The sequence below is a fragment of the Phodopus roborovskii genome, unplaced genomic scaffold, assembly GCF_943737965.1.
Source record: "Phodopus roborovskii unplaced genomic scaffold, PHOROB, whole genome shotgun sequence".
NCBI lineage: Eukaryota > Metazoa > Chordata > Mammalia > Rodentia > Cricetidae > Phodopus > Phodopus roborovskii.
The window spans coordinates 17,171,498-17,193,629 of record NW_026126482.1 but is presented as its reverse complement, the minus strand read 5'-3'; the positions used below and the strand labels follow the sequence as shown (position 1 = coordinate 17,193,629).

Below are 22,132 nucleotides of genomic sequence, written 5' to 3'. Positions count from 1 at the left end.
TGTTTTCATTTCTTTTTAACCCTTTTGGCATTGCCTTTGTGGAATAGTTTTTCTTTGGTTTTATATTCTGCCATGCCTTCTTTGTGTCTAAAATATAAAATCATAAGCTATATTTTTTTTCAGGCATTAGAAAGGAAGTACATTGAGTTTATACATCTGTGTTTTATAATTGAGTTATCATTAATTGCTTAAAAATTCTTTAGTTGAAAGAGGCTTTGCCTAAGTTGTGTTTCAGTTTGCCTACATATTTTCACGTGAGGGCAACAGGGAGAAAGGGTCACCATGTGCACAGCTACGCTAGATTCCAACAGGAATTCATTTTGCTCCTTTCTGTTGCTGTTCCAGGCCCTTGTGTGGTGCTGGAAGGTTTTTTTTTTTTTTTTTTAATTTGTTGCTAATTTGGGAGATGAGATGAGTAGCTACTGAGCTTGCAGAGTCCCTGGTAGCATCTTGCTGTTGTATCTAATTTCTTGGAGGTGTTATCTAGGTTGTGTGATGGTAGACAAGTAATGTCCAGGCTATATCACGATGCTTCTATCTGCTGATGTTGTCTAGCTGAGGTGGCAGGCCCAGCCCCCAAGCTGTCTTTATGCCAGTGATTTTGAATTTCCAGCTCATATTTATTGCTTTTGTGAAAGACAATAGACTGGTTTAATTTAAGTTCAACCTACTGAATATTAATGGCGGAGAACAAATGCTCAGAGGCTGGATCTTTGGGCCATTCAGTTTTTCTTCTCTGTTTAACCTCCTGTCTCCAACATACGTTTGTGTTAGTGGGAAAGCGGGAGTGGGGGGGGGGCGGGTGGAAAAATTAAAAATGGAGCGTATGTGTGGGAGGAGATGCTGTTGCATTATTTCTTCTCAACTAAAAATAATAATGATAACATTTGCAAGGATGTGTTAAGCACTCAGAAGAAAAAGCACCACACATTAGCCCCTCTAATGGTGCCATGATGGCTATTCTGCACTGTGGTATCATAGTGTATTTTGCTGATCCAGCTTTCCTAGAATAGGCAGGTTCTATGATTTGGTATAATGTGATAGTTGGAGATGTGAAAAAGAGGATGGAAATGAATGGAGGGTGTGTGTGGCGCTGCTTTATTCAAGCATATAGACAAGGAAACTAAATGAGCGTAATTTTCTGATTAATTTTTATATACAACAGGAATACTCATTCAAAACATTGATCATGTAAGAATAAAGTCTGTTCTCCTTCATAAAGGGTCTAATTCAAGCAGTAGCTCTGATGCTCTCTCTGGTTCGTGTCATCCTCATTGTGTGACTTGGAATGGTAAAAGCTTGGAGTGCCGTACCTAATGTGCTAGTTTGAGGCCAGTGGACAATGGAGTGCCCTCATTTCTATTCCCTTTAATGACTCAGTCTTAGAATCAGAGCAGCTTCATTTCCCCTTGCCTCACATTGAGTGCAGAGTATGTACTAAAATTCTAAGGCACATCTCATGCAATTTCCCCATGTGGTTTACTAGTATTTGTGCTTAGTAGTTATTTTGGGGAGGAGTCCTTTTAAGCCTTTGATACTCAGATCTGTGTACTCCCTCTTTCCGACTCTGGATTTTTTGTTTGTTTGTTTTAAAATTGTGTTTATATTTGTCCTTGCACATTAGTACAAGTCTCTCCATAGAACTTTGGGAAAAGATGGATAGGATTTGTTGGGTATGGAGCCTTTTTGAAATATTGCCTATGATGATCGTCAATCACCTGGGTTGTTATTTAGGTTTAACCCAGCTTATTAGTGGCTCAGGAACAATAGGACTCCCATTAACTGACATTAGACATGTACTTCATTTAGCTTTGCATTACCTGGGAACACTAGTTGTGTAGAACAGGGCACATGTGAATCTGGGACAAGTTCAAATTGAAGAGTCTGCTATTCTTCCTGTGTCTGCAGAGCTCCTGGAAGACAGGAGGGGTACAGCTGCCAGCCTGATAGCTTAATTTTCTCACATTAATAATGTGTCAAACTTCAAAGGGCAGAAGACCAGATCTAAATGCAGTTTCAAAGTAGTCTCGTGTTGTGTGTGGTGTGTGTGTGTGTGTGTGATTTCTTTACTGTTCTTGTGGTCTGGCTGCAGTGACTTGCTTTCACTAACTTATCATCTGTTCCTTACTGGATGTGTAAAGTTTCTTCATGTGTAGTGTTGAATATAGGAACATTTGTGTTTGTCCTGTCCATATCCTAAAGTACCCTGTCAGTTCACTAGATAATTTGAAAACTTAATCTCCTTCCTTTCACTTTTTCCTGATGAATTTAACCACAATGAAAAAATACACTGTGTGCACTACATTTTTAAGGGGGAGGGGCTCACAGTTTACTCCTTAGTCCCTCTCTCTTGCTAAGGAATTGAACTGGATACTGGCCCCACTCATAGTTTTAATGGCTTTTGAAAGTATAGTTGTATAGCCCCAGTGGTTGAGTATCCTGCCTATTTCTGTATTAGTGTGTCAGTGTACACTAATCAGAAGTATATTATATAGACAATATGCAACTTATTTTGTGGTTGCTTTCAAAGACATTGAAACAAATAGGTGAAATTGGCATATGTGCCATGTCACTTAATACATTTTGTTGTTTAACTTAGTGACCACTACTTCTGGCATCCCTGGAAGGGAGCCCTTTCTTGTTTGTGTCTGCAGGAGTACAGCCATGGGACTGTGTGTGCTTCAGTACTGCAGACCTAAAGAGCAGTTGTCCTTTGAGAACATCTGAGGCAAGACTGGCTACAAGCTTAACTAATGGCTGTATTAAGATTTCCAGTTTGCCTCTAAGATGTGGTTATGACATAATGACATTTCTACACCTAACTGGTACTGGTTTTAAGGAAGTCTCAAGAGTAATTTTTATTATATTCAGTAAATATTTACCAGTTACTAGTTATTTTCATGATAATTGTCATTTCTTTGAACTTATCTAGACTCCAGGCACAGATGTTTTAAAAATGTACTTTAGTCAGGTTTTTAATCCTAGCATTTAAGAGGCTGAGGTAGGAAGATCTTGTATTCAGGCCAGACTGGGCTGCATATTGAGACCCTGTCTCCATACCGAAACCATTTCCTGTGTCTCCTCTCGCCCCACCCCTGCCTCAGCATGCACAGATATAATTACATCTTGAATTTCCTTCTGTTAATTGTTTCCTGTTAGGCCTTCAACTCTCTTATAGAATGAGGCTTAATTTTTCTTTACCCCTTCTAAGGGGTTGTAAGTGCTTACGAGTTTTCTTCAGTCCTTGTCAGCTATTGCACAAGGCTGACTGTGTAAAAATGCTGCTCCTGATGAAATGTATTTAAGTGTTTGTCCCTTTTCTCACCTGTAGGGCTCCTTGGTAATGACCAGTCTAAGGCCTTAGGACCCGCATCAGAGCAGTCAGAGAATGAGAAGGACGATGCATCCCAAGTGTCCTCTACTAGCAACGATGTTAGTTCTTCAGATTTTGAAGAAGGGCCGTCGAGGAAAAGGTTAGTACCCAAGGCTGAAAGTGTTAGTGAATATGTCATAAAACAGGGGCTGCAAATTTGTTTGCCACATGGGAACAAGTGGGAGTTTCTATTCACAATCAACTGTTTTTCACAGAGGAGTCAGAACTGAGATTTTCTAAGTGGTAGTAGTAAACAGAGGATGGGTGGTGGCACACACCTTAATCTCAACACTTAGAAGGCAAAGGCAGGAGGCAGAGGCAGAGGCAGAGGCGGGCGGATCTCTGTGAGTTTGAGGCTAGCCTGGTCTATAGAGCAAATTCTAGGACAGGATCCAAAGCTACACAGAGAAACCCTGACTTGAATCCCCATTTCCAAAACAAAACAAAAAAAACCACACAACACACCCCACCACCAGCAGCCAAAAAAAAAAAAAGATGTTATGGCCTGCCATAGCAATTTACCCAAATCAACCATTTTGTGATATTTGCTATTAGTCATATTTATTCTTGTAGAAGTTCTGAAATATTTGTTGGATATGTTCTTGCCAATTTTGAAGGAAAGTTAATGTTTCCCCCAAAACATTATAGACTTAATGTGCTATTATTGAAAGGTGTTGTTTTTGTCATGAAACTAGAAATTACTATGTATAATTTTAATATGCCTGCTTTTAAACCAAACTGTAGAATCAGTTCTTCAAACATAACACTTACTTGTAAATGATTTTCCTATATAACTTAAGACAGTTCAGGCAGGAGTGTAGCTGTTTCAAGATTAGTAGCAGTGATATTACATAACACCTCTAACTGGGGCTTTAAAATTTCCTTTGCTGGTATTCGCCCTATTTCATGTCTTATTGTTCACCTACTTTAATATTAAAATTTCAGTTTGCATTTGATATTTCCCTGTATTATTTTCTTTATGAGTATAATATTAAAAGGAAAGGTTCTTTTGGTTTGAGCTTTTTGGTTGATTCATCTTACAGTATAATTACCCTTTGGAATGAATTTAGATTTCTGTCTCTAATCAAATACACTAAAAGGTTAAGGGAAAGTAAGCTAGCCATGTGTTTATATTATGCTTAATAGTTCTTGAGCCCGAAAATTGATATGCATAGCTCAAATTCTTAGTTTGCCTTCTTCCTCCCTGGTGTCTAACAGCACATACTCTATTGACTTCTGTCTTTGTCTCTCACTTAAGTTGTTCTTTGATTTGTTAGTATAGTGAGCATGAATACAAGAGGACTCTGTAGTTATGCAGACTCAACGAATGTCTCAGTGATGAGGCTGTTACCGTATTCCATAAGGAGCCTCTTTCCCCATTTTCAAAGGGAACCATTCCTAGATTTTCAAGGCTGGAGGCAAAAAAGGTAGTCTCTTTAGTAAATACATTGTAACGAGTGACATAACCTTTGTCTTCTACCGTGGGAGGTGCCCATGCCTCTGGCATCAGCTTTCAACCTCCATTTTGAGTCTCTGGTTATAGAAGTCATGTGGACTACCTTAAGTGTGACTGACCATCTACCCCACCCCAGTGTCAGGAGGCCTCATTCTCTGGGTGACATTGCTGCTGCTGCCTCCTTCTTTATACACTGTGTGGTCAGGCAGGTGAGTGAAAAGCAGTCATTTAAACTGAATTTATAGGACAGTACAAAAGGCAAACAACTTTTTAGTGTTAAAATTTAACCACTGCAAATCACCTTTTCAGTTGTATCAAATAACTTCCTTACTAAATTAAGAATTGGTTGTAGGGTACTACAGAGATGGCTTAGTAGTAAAGAGCACTTGTTGCTCTTGCGTAGGACTTGTGTTTGATTCCCAGCACAGACATGGTAGCTCACAACAACCTGTAACTCCAGTTCTAGGGGATATGATTTGTGCATGTGATAGCTTTCATACATTCAGGAGAAATATTCATACACATCAATAAAATTAAGCAGATTTTTAAAACTTTAAAGCAAAAAATTTCAGTGGAGCATGAAAATACAAGGGGAAAGGTAGAATTCATTATATTATCTTTTTGAGCTAACAGCCAAACTCTACTAGCAAAACTTATTAGTTATATTTGTGGCTTATGGTTGGATAGGTAATGCCGAGTTTTCATCATCACCATTTTTTAGACAAAGATTAAAAAATTTTTAATATCAATTTATGTATGTGTATTTACATATGTATATTGCTGTGTATGTGTGTACAGGTGACTGGAGGTGCCTGCAGAAACCAGAGTAGTTGGGTTCCTCTGGAGCTGGAGGCCATCTGATGTTACTTCTCTGAATCAAATGTCCCCCTGACTGTTGAACTATCTATGTAGCCCCAGTAATGCTGGTGTGAGATGTCCTCATGTACTTAAAGCTTCAAGTTTATGGACTCGAATCAGTGGTCTCATTAGGACATGAATTCCTTGTCAATGTCATGGGATAATTCAGGAGTTTTGACATAAGAAGTATATTTTTAATTGTTTTACAATTTGGAGAAATGCTTTGCTTTGTCTTGTTCCTTATTTAGTGGGATGAATTTGAACATTGTTCCTTCTTCTCCTTTTCCTTTATAATAGATAATTTGAACTGGAATTTCTGTAGATTGCTCTGTGTGGTATTTACTGTGGTGCTAAGGATTAAACAACGGGTATATATCACCATATGTGTATTTTACTTTTCCAATACAATAATGGGTGTATATCTCTGAAGATGAATCATCAAGCCTAGAATATAAATCTAACGTTGTTGGCTCTATGCTGCAGATAAATGCATTGAGTGGACTGCAGGGAATGTTTCTTCTCTCTGCTATTCTTACAGATAGTAGGAGGCATGCGTGAAAGTCCATTTGCATTGTATTTGATATTTAGAAATTTTGGGACAAAAGACTCAGTCCTAAAGTCCAAAGTCATGATTTATTATATCTGAAATTAACACAATTGCTAGCATGATCTGAACTGGTAATTAGTAGCTAATTGTTCTTATAACATTGTTACTCCTGCTGCACATATGGTCTCAGTTGCTTATTTATTTACCTTTTGTCCATTAGCTGGGGGAAGAAGAAAGTAAAGAACAATGAGGTTATGCGGTTGATATCACCTTACTAGAGTCTCATTGAAGACGTCTCATATTCTGACCTTAGCTGGGCTGACTTTCCATCCAGGGAGATCATGTTTTTGTGATCAACTTTTAACAAGCTTTTTTTCTTTTTTAAATTCTTTCAGTTAAAATGTGCTTGTGTTCACAAAATACTCTCTTCTGGAAATCATTTTAAGCTGTATTTGCTCAATATACTTGTGCCAAGGTTGTTCTCTGACATATTTAGAAGATAGCAAACAGTAGAATCTGTAGCTCTTTATGACAGAGCTGACCTGGTGGAGTTTTCTGCTGTTTGAATAGTGTCTTCAAATGAAGAAGAGGGGTGGATTAGATACTTTTCATATATGAAGGCTGATATGTGGAACTTTTCAATTTGGGTAGAGCGCCCAGTTTGTAATGCCCAAATCCTGACAGGAAGATAGTGTTCTTAAGTGAGTCATGCCTTTGGGGTTTGCTAACCCTGTTTGAGATCATTCCGTTCAAACATAACCGACTTTTCCTGGGTTTGTGTGAATTCAGGACTGAGTCCACTTTAGCTTCTGGATAATAATCCCTGGTGAGCGGTCTCCAGTACATTACTAAGTTGTATAACTGTTATCCTTTTTTAAATCCTGAGATAGTTTTAAAACACTTCCTTGTTTCTAGATTTTTGAAAGAAGATAGCACCAAGTACATGGGAGTTCTGTTCCATAGCATGCACTAAATTGAGACAATTTTTAAGAACCATAATTGAATTAAATTGACTTTTTCAGCATCTCTTTGCCAAACATGTTAGCAGTATTGTTTAAGGTTGTTATTAGTATTGTTTAAGGCATTAACTGTTACTGGCACCCTTCAACACATTTCTTTTAATATTTGATTTAGATTTTTGCTTCAGTTAATCAGGATATTCAAAATTGTGTTACAAATATAAATCCTATACTGGCTTAAAAATAGAAATGTGACATTGTTGGTAAGATCGTGGAAAAAAATATTGATGTGTTTAGTACTTTTTGTTGTTCTCCTCACCCCCAATCCATGTTTTTTTTTTTTTTTTTTTTTTTTTTTTTTATTAAAGACAGTGTCTATATTATGTGGTTGTGTTCTGCAGCTTAGTATGTAAATCAGGCTGGCTTGAAGCTCACAGAGACCTGCCTGCTTCTGACTCCCCAGTGCTAGGATTAAAGGTTCGGCCAAAACAGCCCTGTGTAGTTAACACTTTAAATGTATCTACCTGGTTGGCATTACTTCTGCTTTGATTTCTTTCTACTGGCAATTTTTTTTCTTTCTTTAATATAAAGACTCTAATCTGCTGATGATGGATGCCTTTTTAAGCCTCTGTAAGTATGAGCTGTTGTGCATGTTTTGTACGTAGCAGGACCTCCTTATTTGAGAGCCATCTTTGCTCTAGATAGAATGCTGTGTTAAAGGCGATTCTTCAGCAGCATGCCATTGACCTCATTTCTGTCTCCTTGTTTGCATAGTTCTTGAAAAAGGATTTACTGTCATTCTACAGACTAGGACCTGCTTTTACCCTTAGTCTTTCATACTTAGCAGTCAGTGTCGGTTCAGGCTTGGATATAAAATTTGTCTTATTTTTGCCATTGCTGTTTGTTGGGCTTATTATCACTGTTTAGTCTTCAGAGATCACTGCTTCTACAAAGAAGGAGCCATTATTTCATAAACTGAGTGTGTGTGGATTCGCAATGTACTTTTCTTTTACCTCCTTACTTGGAAACTTGATTGCATATGTTATTAGTGTATTGGAAATTGCTCTTTACCTCACTGAGGGTTTACCTTTTCCAGTCTTGTTATTTTTTAAAAAGATTTCACCAATTTTATTTATTTGTTGTTTTGATTATTCTCTTTTGTGAGATGGATGGGGACAAGAATCTTACTATGTGTCTTTGCTGGCCTGGGACTGATTCTCAACTTGGAGGTTTTGCCTGGCCCTTAGTTTTTGTCTCTTGTTCTAGCCTGGAAACTTATTTTCTTTAAAACTAATAAGCTGGGACTGGATAATTCAACAGTGACTTTAAATCCTTAGGATACATACTAAAAGCTGAGTGTAGTAGCAAACATCTCTAATCCTATTGCTGGTATGGATAAACTAGAGTCCCCAGGCGGTTGGGTGTCTGTTAGCCCAGCATATGCAGTGGGGAATAGCAGACAGGTCTCCACTCCAACAGTGTTGAGAGGACAGCTGTGTCAAGTGTACCCGTACTTTCACACTTGAGCAGGCACCACACATTGCACACACATTTCACCACTGCCAAGCTGGCTCAGTGTCTCCTGTGGGCTTTTACTTCCTATATACAGACAGAAAGTAAATCCTGATTCTATACTCTCTTACCTAAAAACATGCACTCCTTATGTGAGTGAGAAAAGCACACAACAAGCAGATAAAAAGTTCAGTGTTGGCTCTTTATCAGGATTTTCATTTAGTTTAATGAGAAATATTTCAACACTAACATGTTTGGCTTACAAATAGTAAACAATCCCACAATAAAGCAATAAAGCATGTGAGTATTAGAAATGCTTATGCCTTTGAAGTTATAAAACATGTCTAAAAGAGGCTTTTCAATGACAAGATATGCTGCTAATTAATAAAAGCAGTTAATTCTCTGGAAACATCTGTATTATTTTTATCACTCATACTTTACCAACTGCATTAACAAGATGCAAACCTAGCGTTCAAGCTGTACTATGTAACTTTTCAAATCTTGTGTCAAATGTAAGCTGTATTCTTGAAGATACTTTTCTAAACACCCCCCCCCCAAAAAAAAAAAAAAAAAAAAAAAAAAGGTCAAAAGCAATAGCCATTGTCGTGGTAACTGAGCCATGGGCATATGTCCCACCCATGCTTACTGAGCACTTTGGTGTTTTGCCTGTCTGTGGTCTCCTCAAATCATGTATGCCAATGTCTTCTCTTTATTGCATTCCATTTTTTATGCAATGAATGGCTCCCCCCCTTTTTTTGTCCCTCATAAACTAACAGTAGACAAAAAGGGGAAAGACCTTCAGCTTAATCCATGCAAAACACTTGAGTTTCTGAAAGCGCTGGTGGAACCCTTTTTTATTAGAGTTTTATGTCTTCATGTGCAAGAGAAGGCTCCTGAGGTGCCAGAAACCAGAGAACAATTCTCCTAGCTGGTCTTAGTGGTTCTCCCAGGTAGGTCTGTGGTAATGTGACTTGGTTGTTTCTCCACAAAAATATTTGTCTTCATTTTTCAACAGTGCATGAACATGTTTTCGGCTAGAGGGCAAGAATAAAGGTGCAGGCTGGCTCATAGACAAGGATATATTGTCTCAGTGTATGTGCCTTGACCTCAGGCTTAAATCTATCTTTTCCTAGGAAACATGTTCACAAGGTGAAAGCAAAGGCCCCTCGTGAGTCTCAGGTGCAAAATACAGAGCAGGTGAGAGCTCTTGGTTGGTTTCTGCAGTGGAGTGTGTATGCTCTGCTACCTGGAGGATTTACTTTGTTTCTTACTTGGATTTCATAGCTAGATTTTCCCTGGGGATCTCTGCTCAGACCTCAGTCCTTTGTTGTCACCACATTCCAAGAGCTTAGCTCATGGTTTGTGCAGCTTGAAAAGCCTCACAGATGATATGAACCTATTTCTCTCCTTTTCTGTCTTACAATTTTTAGCTGCCTGGCATTTGATTGCTTATAACTGGCTCAGTGTTTTTTTCTTTTTTCCTTTCTCTCTCTCTCTCTCTCTCTCTCTCTCTCTCTCTCTCTCTCTCTCTCTCTCTCTTTGTTTGTTTGTTTTGGGGGTAGTTGGGGTTGGGCTATGGACATCTTTTCCATTGCTCCAATGCATTGGAGCAGATGTTGAGCCTTTATGTGTCTTTCTCACAAGTCATTGCCTACTTTGTTCTGCATAGTCAGACTTTGTCAAGTCTTAAGGTATAGTTTAGGCTTTTGTAGAGGGAAAGATAATGGATATGGATGGAGATTCAGGATATTTTCTGTGGGGATCATGGTGCAGGATGTTTATTGGGAGTTAAGTTTAGTACCCTAGAAGGAAGAGTCTGGAACTGTGGTGTGTCAACCTCCCCCCCCCCCCCCCAAATGTTCATATATTTCAATGCTTAGTCATTGGAGAGTGGAAACTCTTTAGTAGTATTAGAAGAATTAGGACATTTAGCTTTGTTTCAAAAGCCATGCTAGGCCCACACCACCCCCAATCAGAATGTAGCTCTCAATCAAGGACTTTCCCAGCACCATATGTGCCATGCTCCTCACCATGGTAATAATGGACTATGCCTTGGAAACGTTTATAATTGTCCCTCTTAGCCAAGTGATGGCAGTGCACATAGGCAGGTAGGTCTCTGAGTTCAAGGTCATCCTGGTCTACAAAGCACATAACTGGGACTGTTACACCCCGGAGCGAGGAGGGGGAGGGCACCCCATGAATTGCTCCATTGTGGTATCTTCTTCACAGCAATTAACAAGATGTGTGGTGCATGCAGTTTGTTGGTGAAGCAATGTGAGATTAGTTAGTAAGCTTGGGTACTACTAAGCAAAGGCAACCAGGGACTTGGAGTTCAATTTATGACACATACTGTATGACACATGTATGGCCAAAGCAAAATGTTGTTACCCAGATAAAGATGACAGTAATGGGAAATGTCTATGTGATTTACTTTGGCTGAATGCCTGCCTCTTTTCCTGGATGAGAAACTTGAAGTTGTTTTGTAGACCTTAGTCATTTATGTTTTTCCCTTTCCTTTTCCCTTCCCCTCCCCTCCCATCTCCTCCCCTACCTTCCCCTCCCCTTCCCTTTCCCCCTTTACCTTGCTTGTTGGGCCTTTTATTCTGTGCCATGATGTAGGCCCAGAGATTTATTTTTGAACTGGAAAATCTCTTACTATATTCTCCCAAATTAGCTGGGATTAGAGCTTTAATTTTCCATTTTTAAGCGTCTTTATGTGTCTTTAAAAAAAAAGTGTGTGGTCATGTATGGTGGCCTAACCCTGTATTCCCAGCCTCAAGTGGCTAAGGGAGGAGGATCTAGAAATTTAGGTCACCTTGGGTCATATAACAAAACATAGGCCAGTTCCTTTCTAGATTCTATTTTGAGTGAAACTATGGTTTTCTTTACACTAGAAATTTTCCTTTCTGCTAAATGTAGGGCTTTGTCTAGAGATACCCATAGTGATATCTTGTTAAACAAAAAAGCCTACCTGTTGATTAGAGGGTGGAGCTAGCTACTAGTTAACTACAGAAGTCTAGAAGTCTGTACAGACAGACAGGAAGTGATATTGTGCTGAGAGATTAATTGATGACAGGAGCTCACTCTTTTCAGCTGCAAAGTTGGGTAGGTAAGGTGGCTGTGGTTTTGCTCTTTGGTCTCCCTTAGAATTTTCCTCTGTGTCTGACTCCGGGCATTTCTTATTAAGACATATTAGAACTCATGTTTCAGATGCCTCTACAGGTCATCATAATGTCCTTGTTTATGCACACCTTAGACATGGGATGGTGGGGGCTGCAAAGTCACCATACATCAGGAGTTTTTATTTAATCATTTGTTACTGACAAGGAGAAATTGTTTAGTCACTTGTTGGTATGCATAGTTAACCCTGTAATTTCCCTAACATCCTAGTAAACACAAACTTCTATTTCTTTGGTTTATTTAAGGAAAAACACTAGAACTTCTGAAGCAACTATTTATTACCTCTGAGGCCATTTCCTTTTTTTAGCTAAGAGATCTGATTACAAGGGTACCAATTCCACCTCACATGCAAGTCGGGTCTGGCATGCATTGTGGTTTCCATGGAGACTGCTGGGTACTAGTTTCTTCCTATCTTCTCTTTTATGGTTCTTTTAAATATGAAATGATGTCACATGCTTTTGTTCTCCGTTACATACACCCCATTGGACAAATCTAAATGCCACCTTTACATCTCTGAATAGATTAGCCATCCTAGAAAATGTTTATCAGCATTCAGATCGTCCGTGCTGAAAATTAGACTGAGCAGATTCACTTTCAGATGAAAGACACTGGATGTAGATTTGTAAGGGTTTAGAGTTAGCCAGGATTGTGAAGGAGGTGACAGCCATAAGTGTTAGACATGGTTTTTGTTTTGTTTTTGTTTTTTATTTTTTTTTTTCTTTTAGGCTGTTGTTTTTTTCTGTGCTTTCAGAATGTTATGTGGTACATTACATGGTTACTAAGCTCAATTAATAGCAGTGCAACTTAGTGTTCAGAATGAGATGATGAGTGTTCTTTGATGTTCTTTCCCTTCCCCCAGTGAGCGAAAGGAAGAACCAGCATGACTTGTTTCCAGTGGGGTTGGCTCATTCCTGTCATCTGAAATTCAAAAAGGAGATAGATTTAATAGACAGTACGTGCACACCCTCCCTCAGCCCCCAATCTTTATAATATCAGACAAGACTGTTTTCTCCTTTGCGTGAGGCTCATTGGCTTTGTTTGTAAAGTAGAGTCTTCATCGATTTTGTTCCTTAATACATTTGCCTTGGTAGTTAGTTTAATGCTCATTTTGCAGGGTTGGTTTAAATTGATATCACCTGTGCTTGGCTATACTTCTGTGTTTGTGACAGGAGGGGTGTGGGTATGACTGTATCCCTTTGGTACCCAGGCTTTCAGAGTGTGGCTCGTAACTCCTGGGCAGACGGGATAGTCCTTGTTTATCTTTGTATCTCCAGTGCCTGTTAAGAGTATCTGGTGTGTGATAAACATTGGTATTTTGAGAATAAACAAATTCAAAGGGGAGCTAAATAAAGTACAGGAAGAGAAAATCTTTGTAGAGGAGTCATATTACAGAAGCACATGATCCCAATTAACAATAGTTCAGATCGTTGTCAGTCTTTAAAATTGAGAGGTGTGTGTAGATGTAATCCCCACCTGTTTTTGTGTATAGTAAGGTGCTGGTCTTCTGTCCACCTCCACCTCTGACTTTATGTTAAGACTGTATTCTCACACATTAAAACTTTGTAACTGTCAGTATAGATGTTTGCTAAGGTGGACCATGGAAATTTAATTTTATTCCTAAAGTACATCTGACTTGATATAACACAGTGAGTTCCTTTTCTATCCAGCTTCACAGTGGTGTCTATCCTCCTCAAAGCAAAGCACGAGTCTACAGACTTGGCTGCAGACATCTTTACTTAGTGATGTCAAGAGAACTTCCTACCTTCTCCTCTGATAGTACCATTGGTTTTTCCTGTAACACTAACAAAAGGTGGACATCATCCGCCTTCTTGTTTCTTTGTTCACTTACCTATTTTCCCTTTCAAGATGTAGAAATCATTTTAATATTTGGCCAGGTGCCCAGCCTGCCTGCTTGTCTGCCTCCTCCTCTCCAGAAGCCCTCAGTTGTTCTTCTGCTACCTTTGCCTCCCCGGGGCTGGAGTTAAAGGTGTGTACCATCAGGCCCCGCTGGCCTTGAACTCTGAGGTTGCCTGCCTTTGCTAGGATCAAAGGCATCTTCCATCACTGCCTGGTCTGAATTTATTTTTTAAAGAAAGTTTCTGTAAAACTTAAATATTATAATGACTGCTATTTATTGAAGTTGACCTTATATAGAATAAATCTGTGTTAATTCCTTCCTGCCAATCATATCTAAAACATAGAATACATACTTTATAAGTAAACACAAGTTCTTAGTAATGATGACAGAGTTTTAAATGTATATGTAAATAGAAGAAATCTTTACTCTGTTGAGAATGTTAATGGATAATAGTATTTTAAAGCTTGCCCAAAGAAAGCAAGTATTGCCCAGGTGTTCTGTCTGATGGCATAGCTATCAGTCCACTTGCACTTGCCGAATGCTCTTGGTATCAGTAGACTCACATGGTCTTTAAGGAGTGAGACTTTTCATCAGTGCCTACTTTCCTGTATAGATGGTGGACCTCCTGGAGCTTTTGTTCCAGTCTGATTTCTTGTATAGTTTTTGAGAACTCTTGGTAAATGGTCACTTGTGTCTGATTTTTCATGATCCAGGTGTATCTTGGGTTCTTTGTGGTTATTGTCAGTGTCTGGTATACCTATTACCTTGTACTTCAACTCGATACTGTATTACATAAGTTTCTAAGTACATATTTTCAGAGCCATTTCTTTTTCTGTAGCATAATTATATCTGGTCCTAGCTTGAAAGGAGGAGTGATGATTGAGGAGAGAAATAGAGAAGAAACAGAGGGTATCCAGTGAATAATGTGATCAGCCACAAATTTATTACTCACAGTTCTTATACACCCCAGTCAAAGGAGGGATGGGGGCAAAAGTCTTCCTTACCATGATAAATGGAACAATTAATGCAATTACCTCATTGATATGCAAAACATCAAGTAACAACACCCCAAACTAAATATCCTGTTGTTCAGGCAAGATATCCATTAGCCATACCTTGGGCCAAACATCTTGTTGTGTAGGCAAGGCATATAGTAGCCTGGCTGGCTTGGGGGCCTCCATTGAGATACAGGGACAGACAGAATGGCTACAATGTTGTCAAGACTTTTCCTTATGCATGGCCTCTTTGTGGCCTCCCACCCCTGGGAAGTTATTGTGGGGATGGTGACACTTAACATCTGTGGTTGGAATTACGAGGGCCCAAAATTTGAAGAGGACGTATTGAGCAGTGGCATTATCATCCTCACTATAACACAGTGCATTGCCAAATCCTGCACATTTACTTCCAGTTCTAGAATTTACGTCACTTTGGGTCGAAATATATTTTAAGTACTGCTGGCCTGTTCACAATTTTCTCAAGTTTTGTCTTTAGTACAGTCATCTTTCACTTCTTAGACAAAGAACTGACTGGCTGAAATGAAACTTTGCCTTTTTTTCCTACTTTTGATTGATCTTTCTAGAGCGAGCACACTATCAAAGTTTGCCCTGCAAAGTCCAAACTCCCAGGATGAAGTAAGGGAAAATATAGCTCTTGAAATGGCAATTCTGGGCCCCATGTTGGGTGCCATTTTGTTATGAGTACTTTCCCTGCCAGCCTGGTCCCATAGCCATGTCAGCTCCACATAACACAGAGACACGGTATTAATTATGAATGTTGGCTAGTGACTAGCATTTCTTATTGGCTAGCTCTGTCTTAATTATTAACCCATAATTACTAATGTATGTATTTCTACATGGTCTTATCTTACCAGGAATGCCAGACCCACATGTGCTCTCCTCCCGAGATCCCATCCAGGCTCTGCCCTATGTTTCCCAGAATTCTCCACCTCTCCTAGTCCCACCTATCTTGCTTCCCTATTGGCCAACAGTGCTTTATTCATTAACCAATAAGAGAAACATATTTACAGAATGAAATCTCCCATCACAAACATCCCACTGTTTAACCTTGAGGGAGCAATAATAGGATAGAACTTAAGTAAAAAATGGAATGGAGCCACTTCTGTGGGCTTCTGCATAATTATGAATCTGTTCAGTCCCTATTCAACAAGTTTGCATTCATTGTGATAGGCATTAGTTGTTGGCAGGGTTATGGTGTGCCTTTTCTTCATGAAAATGATTTTTGTGTGATGTGGGCTGGCACTGGCCCTTTTAAATCTTGTTCTTTCTGTTTGTAAGCCTTTAAATCTTCTTTGCTATGATTCCTCTTTCAAGTCTCATTGCTGATGGTTCTTTTAGTCTGGTGTAATTAATTGGGCTTAATATAGCTGTTAGGATATTTTTCCTGGAGAGTACTTTTGTTTGCCCCAGACATACAGAACAATACCAGATCAAAGAAGCAGTTTCACTCCTATCCCGTTAGGGGAACCTGTTATAGGCCGTTTCGCCCCAGCCTGGTCCCAGAGCTTCATCATTCCTGAAATAACGCACAGAGACTCTGATTAGTTATAAAGTTGTTGGCCAATGGCTAGAGCTTCTTATTGGCTAGCTCTGTCTTAAATATTAACCCATTTCAATCAATGTAAGCATTTCCACATGATCTTACAAGAGAGAGAATCTGGACCTCTTATCCTCTCGTGGCTTATACCTACTCATCTCCCAGAATCACCCTTGGCTCCTAGTCCTGCCTATCTTGCTTTCCTATTGGCCAAGAGGGCTTTATTCATTAACTAATAAGAGAATGACATCTCCCATCAGGAACCAATCAATGAATAAACACGGGTGACACCAAGGCACCTGTTTTATTAAAAAATTTTTTTACTCTAGAATGAATGACAAGGAAACTATCATCCTACAGCTACTCTATGAAGAGGGGTTTCTCTTTCCTCAAGTTTACTGTTTATGGAATCTTACCTAGAGGCTCCCTAAGCCTCTGCTTCCTCACTGAAAGAATGCCCATTGCTTTTCAGAGAGGGTAAGGCTCCCATGAGAGTCAGTGAATTCAAATTTTGTCCCATCACCAAGTTTGAGGCAGGACCAGACCCACCTGCCCATGCTGCCATTCCATCCCCACCCCCATCTCCACCCCACCCCCCCCACTCCCCAAGCAAGGTATCTCTCTATAGGAGGGAAAAACAGTCAGTTCATTCTTTGGCTGAGATTGTACCTTGCTCCATTCCCAGTGTGGTCACTGTAAGCTGTGAAACTGAAGACCTACGAGTGAAGAAAATGGCCAGTGTTGGGTCATCTTGCCAAAGACCTTCCCAGAAAATATACCTGGGAAGCTTGTACATCTTGTTCCTTTCTTTCTTTGTGCACCGTATAGTTGACCTGTGGTCTTCAATTCCCAAAGTCCACCTGTATTTATTATATTGGGGGGTGGGGGAGGGCTTGTTTTGTTGAGATTGGATTTTGCTGTAGTTCCCCTACCAAGTTTTAGGATTATAGGTGTGGGCCACCATACCTAACCTGTGCCTTTTTCAAACTCACAATGTAACCAAGGCTAGCCTTTCACTCATGACTGTACCTTTAAGAGCTGGGAATATAGGTTTTATTCCAATGGCTCACATTTTAAAATTGCATATTTGTGAAATATCCCTGAACATGGTAACATGCATGCCTGCAACTTCATAACTTGAGTGTCCAACACAAAAGGACCTAAAGCTTGGCCAAGCTATAGGTAGAAATACCTCAATACATAAAAACAAACATTAAAAAATTATTGTGCAGTTAAAGTGTTATCTTTTAAGAATTTTACTATTTCTTTTGCTTTTGGCAGTGGCTCATGCCTTTAATCTGAACAGTGGAGGCAGAGGCAGATGGAACTCTGTGAGGCTAGCCTTGTTTACAGAGTGAATTCCAGGACAGCCAAGGCTGTTAACACAGAGAAACTCTGTCTTATTAACCAAACCAAACAATAACAATACTAATAATGATGATAATAATTTTTAAATATATGTGAGTGTTTTGCTTGCACACAGGGTGCGTGTGGTGCCTACAGAGACTACAGCAGGGTGTCAGATCCCTTGAAAATATGTTTTTTGACCACTGTGCATTTAAACAATGGTGCTGGGAATGTGGATCCCATAAGAGAACAGTAAGTGCTCCAATAGCTGAGCCACACCCCAGTACCAAGATTGTCTTCCAGTGAAAGTGCTGCTAAAATCCCTTCCCTGAAGGGCATGGATGTGTATAACTCCTACTCCTTTCTTCTAAATCCTAATGACAAATAAAATAACTTTTACTAATGAGTTCATGGGTTTATTTGTAGAGAATAGATGATAGGTTGCTTATGGGAGCATGAATGTTCACAAAGCAGCCTTACTGAAATTTTTTTTTACCAACACATGGTTTCTGCACAATCACAAGGATAGACCTCCTTCTCCAATATTCCCCCACCCATGTTCTCTAGGCCCCCCCCCCCCCCCACACACACACATTTAGGACAGAGTTGCATATATACGGCTGTAAGGAGGGGTTCAGTTGAGGTTAGAATTTCAGCAACCCACAGGGTCTGCATTGATGAAAGCTCTTTGGCTTGGAGGATAATGCTGTACAATATAAGCAACTTAAACGTCAGGAAAGGAGGTCATTTGAATAGGAAGAGTAACTGCATAGTGCGGCAAAATGGTCATGGTTGTTAATAATTTCATATTTAAGAGTAAAAGGAAGTCTCATTACAGAGATGGCTTGGAGGTTAATGGTGCTTTCTCTTCCAGCCAACCCATTTGGTTCTCAGAAGCCACATTGATTCACAACATATCTGGTGTGATGCCCTCTTTTGGATCCAGAGAGTGCCTCCCTCCCCATACACATAAATGAAATAAAAAACTTAATAATCTGAAAATCAGCTATGGTTGTACATGCCTGTAAACTTTGCATTTAGGAGGGGAAGGCAGTACAATTAACTTTTCTCAGCCAGACCAGTTATGGTGACACGCACTGGTAGGATTTGCTGAAGGAGGCAGAGGCAGGAGGATCATGAGCTCCAGGCCAGCCTGGGCTGGGAGGTGGCACTTAGCCTAAACAATAAACCTTTGTAATTATCTATCTAACAATTGCTGTCAAAGCCAACAAATTCTTTAGAATTGTTCCTTAGCAAAATCTATTTGCACTGTGTAACATAGGTTAATTTTGTTTGTTTTCTTCCTGGTATAATCACACCTTTTCATGAATACCAAGGAACAGTGCTACATGTTTCAGCTGTAGGCTGTGTTTTTTATATCTAAAAAATTCCTATAGGATCTGGAGAGATGGTTCAGCTCGGCAGTTGAGAGCTTTTCCAGTGTACCTGGGATTAATTCCCAGCACCCATATGGCAGGCGATACCTGTTTATAACTTCAGTTTCAGGGGAATGTAGTAAACTCTTTTGGCCTTCATGGGTACTACGTTCATGAGACACACATGCATGCAAAATAAAAGGAAAAGGTTCTCATTGTAGTCTTCTCTATTGTTTTCTTTATTTTTTCAATACTAGTTGAGTTGTAATGGAATTGGTGGGATAAGGATTTCTGTATTCCAAGCTCCTGCTTTCCATGAACAGCTAAGTCATTTTTCCTGCCATCAGATGTTAATGAAGGTCCTAAAGTGGCAGGCAATGCTTGGTAAAATTCAGAATTCCAGTTTAGCAGAGTCTAAAGTTACTATTGATATTTGTTGGTGCTTTGTGGCCAGCCTACAACAGTAGATAATTAAAATGTTTAGGATGTTTTTTCTGTTCCTTTAAATATATTTAGCAGATTCCTTTGAAAGTGAAGTTAGAGGAAGAGTATGAAGGGAGTATTGGCCTGCCCTTCTTGCTGTGGGGCGAGTTAGTGTTTTGAGCAATATAGCCTGTGTGCTTTTCATCTGGATGGCCCATGTGCAATTCTGTTTTTACAATGCTGAATTGGAGGTCAGGGCTTGTTGTACTGCTTTCCCGTTGATTCCATCCTAGCCCTGTACTGGACTTTAGTATCTCACCTATTAATTATATCATTGTATCTTGAATGTTTGTGTGGGGAGTTTCTGTACAGTTGACTTTTCATTCAGGCTTTAAGGCCCCTTCCTCCCCTCCCCTCCCCTCCCCTCCCCTCCCCTCCCCTCCCCTCCCCTCCCCTCCCCTCCCCTCCCCTCCCCTCCCTCCTCCCTCTGGAAACACTGTTGTCCCCTTACGAGGTCATCCATCCCCTCTCCTTCTCAGCTATTTTCTTTGCCAGGAGATGGCTGCCAGGGAATTTTGGCAACTTTCAGTTGGGTTTTGAGTAACCTAAAATTGAAAAACTAGCTAGGGACTTTTCTGAAATATTTTCAAAACTACATTGGCAATCCCAACTCAAGTGTGAGTAGAAAGGCAAATGAACATTTTAACTGGCACAGCTAGGCTTTTAAACAGTGTACTTTGGATAATTTGTTAACACCTTGTACTTACCATAATATAGTAAGAGTTTCTTTAGCAGATCCTGTCTAGACTCTATAAAGACCCTTTCATGTGCTCTACTTTTTGACACTTATCCTTATTTGCTCTCTTTTCTCTTAGGATTTAGGTAGTTCTGTTGTGACTTTGATGAAATCTTTAGCTTTGTTGGGAAGAATGCTTGTAAATCAGTGCTGCCTTTGAAGTTTGATCCTTGCTAAGGAGCTTGTACACTTTCGCTTGGTAGGATGTGCAGCTTTGCCTAGGGCTTACACAAAAACTGACACAAAGAGATACCTGGGTGACCTGTGGCATTTGTGACCGACATAAAAGGCTTTGTTTCTAGTTTGTGAGCTAATAATGATTCCTCTTCTTTGGGGCATAGTTGCATACTAGAACCCAAAAGAACTCAGTGTCACGATTTTCTTCATAGTGAGTGACTTTTGTGATTCCAGACAGGCTTGATTCTTTGACATTTTGAGTTATAAGATTTATTACTTTGAAAATCACTTATGTAAGATGTTGCCATCACCTAACCTGAGAGTTCGTGTGCCAGCAAATGTTTAACTTGAAGTTGGTAGTTTTATATATTCAGTTTTAAACTGTTTACAATCTTTTCTATTAGTTTTTTCCTAAGAATAATGAAGGACCTCTCTCTGCTGTCTCTCATGTATTTATAAAAGTGGCTAGAGAGTGTTCCTGAGGAGGCTAGGTGTTTATGAGTTGCAGGCTGGAGAGATGGCTCAGCTGTTAAAGGCTAGACTTGCAATCAAAAATAAATAAAGTTACTAAGTCCTCAGAAGGAGGGTATTGGTATTAATTAATACCATTATTTTAAAAGTTTAACTATTGTGATTTCCTTCTTAGAAGGTGCATTGTTTCTCATTCCTCAGCTTTCTGGAGTGCTATGCTGTAATCTATTTTAAAACCAAACGTGACCCTGTTGTGTTGTTTTACCTGTCACCTGGCAGCTAGGAAATATACCTTTAGCATTAGCCAACTGGACATTGGCAAAAAAAAAAAAAAAAAGTCTTTCTCAGCAAGAACTTGGTAGACATGGGAATCATTCCTATTCAGGGGATTATCTACTTAACTATACAGAGACCGTGCTTAGAAATAGAACCTAATCTGTCTCATCGCCATTGCCCCCCCCCCACCCTATCTATCTATCTATCTATCTATCTATCTATCTATCTATCTATCTATCTATCTATCTATCTATCTATAGATAGGGTCTTTGACACATAGCCTACATTGAAGCTCACAGCCCTGCACCAGCTACTTAGAATTACAGGCACCAGCTGCTGTGCCTGGGTTATTTTTAATAGTTTGAGAAAACCAAGGATCACATTGATTTAAAAAAAAGTAGTTAAGCCAAAGCCCAAGTTGTGGCTTTTCCTGGTGCCTGTTGGACCAAGCCAAATCTCTTAAGGACTCATTGGAAGGGGATTTCCCAACAGAAAGTTCCCTAAGGCAATCTGGCTACAGCAAACTTTCACTTTGAATAGCCTTAACTTAAGGACTGTAAATATTTAATTCAAGTGTTTTTCATAAACAATTTCATCTCTTTATATGTAAAGTGTCCACAACCCCCCCCCCCCCAAGTCTGTGAGTCAATGTGGCTAGATTTCAAGAAATCAAAGCAAAAAGACTTCAATGTTGCAAAGCCTTTTCTGGAGCCAAGTAACGTCTCCTCTGTCATTATGTTATATTCTCAACTGATGATTCAGTGTTGGCAAAAAGGACGGTGCTTATAAGAATAACATTGGTGGTGATGTTACACAGTGGGGGCAAGGTAGTATTTGCTGGCCTCTAAGTTCACTTGGGGGTGTATTTGTATTTTCTGTGCCACAAAGGACATTTATAGTTACCCTGTATATTATGGCCAACACTGTACTAGCATTTGCATTTGGTGGGCAGCTTGCCCTGGTAGATGGT

At 39.6% G+C, this 22,132-nt stretch overlaps 1 protein-coding gene across 4 annotated transcripts in view; it reads left to right on the top strand.

Moving 5' to 3' along the window:
* Jarid2 (jumonji and AT-rich interaction domain containing 2) overlaps window positions 1-22,132 on the top strand; it is a 179,668-nt gene that overhangs the window by 111,394 nt on the left and 46,142 nt on the right. For all 4 annotated transcript variants that reach the window (XM_051194355.1, XM_051194354.1, XM_051194353.1 and 1 more), the window contains one exon: window positions 3,332-3,473. In XM_051194355.1, coding sequence (XP_051050312.1) covers window positions 3,332-3,473 — 142 coding nt within the window. The remainder of the gene's footprint in view (window positions 1-3,331; window positions 3,474-22,132) is intronic.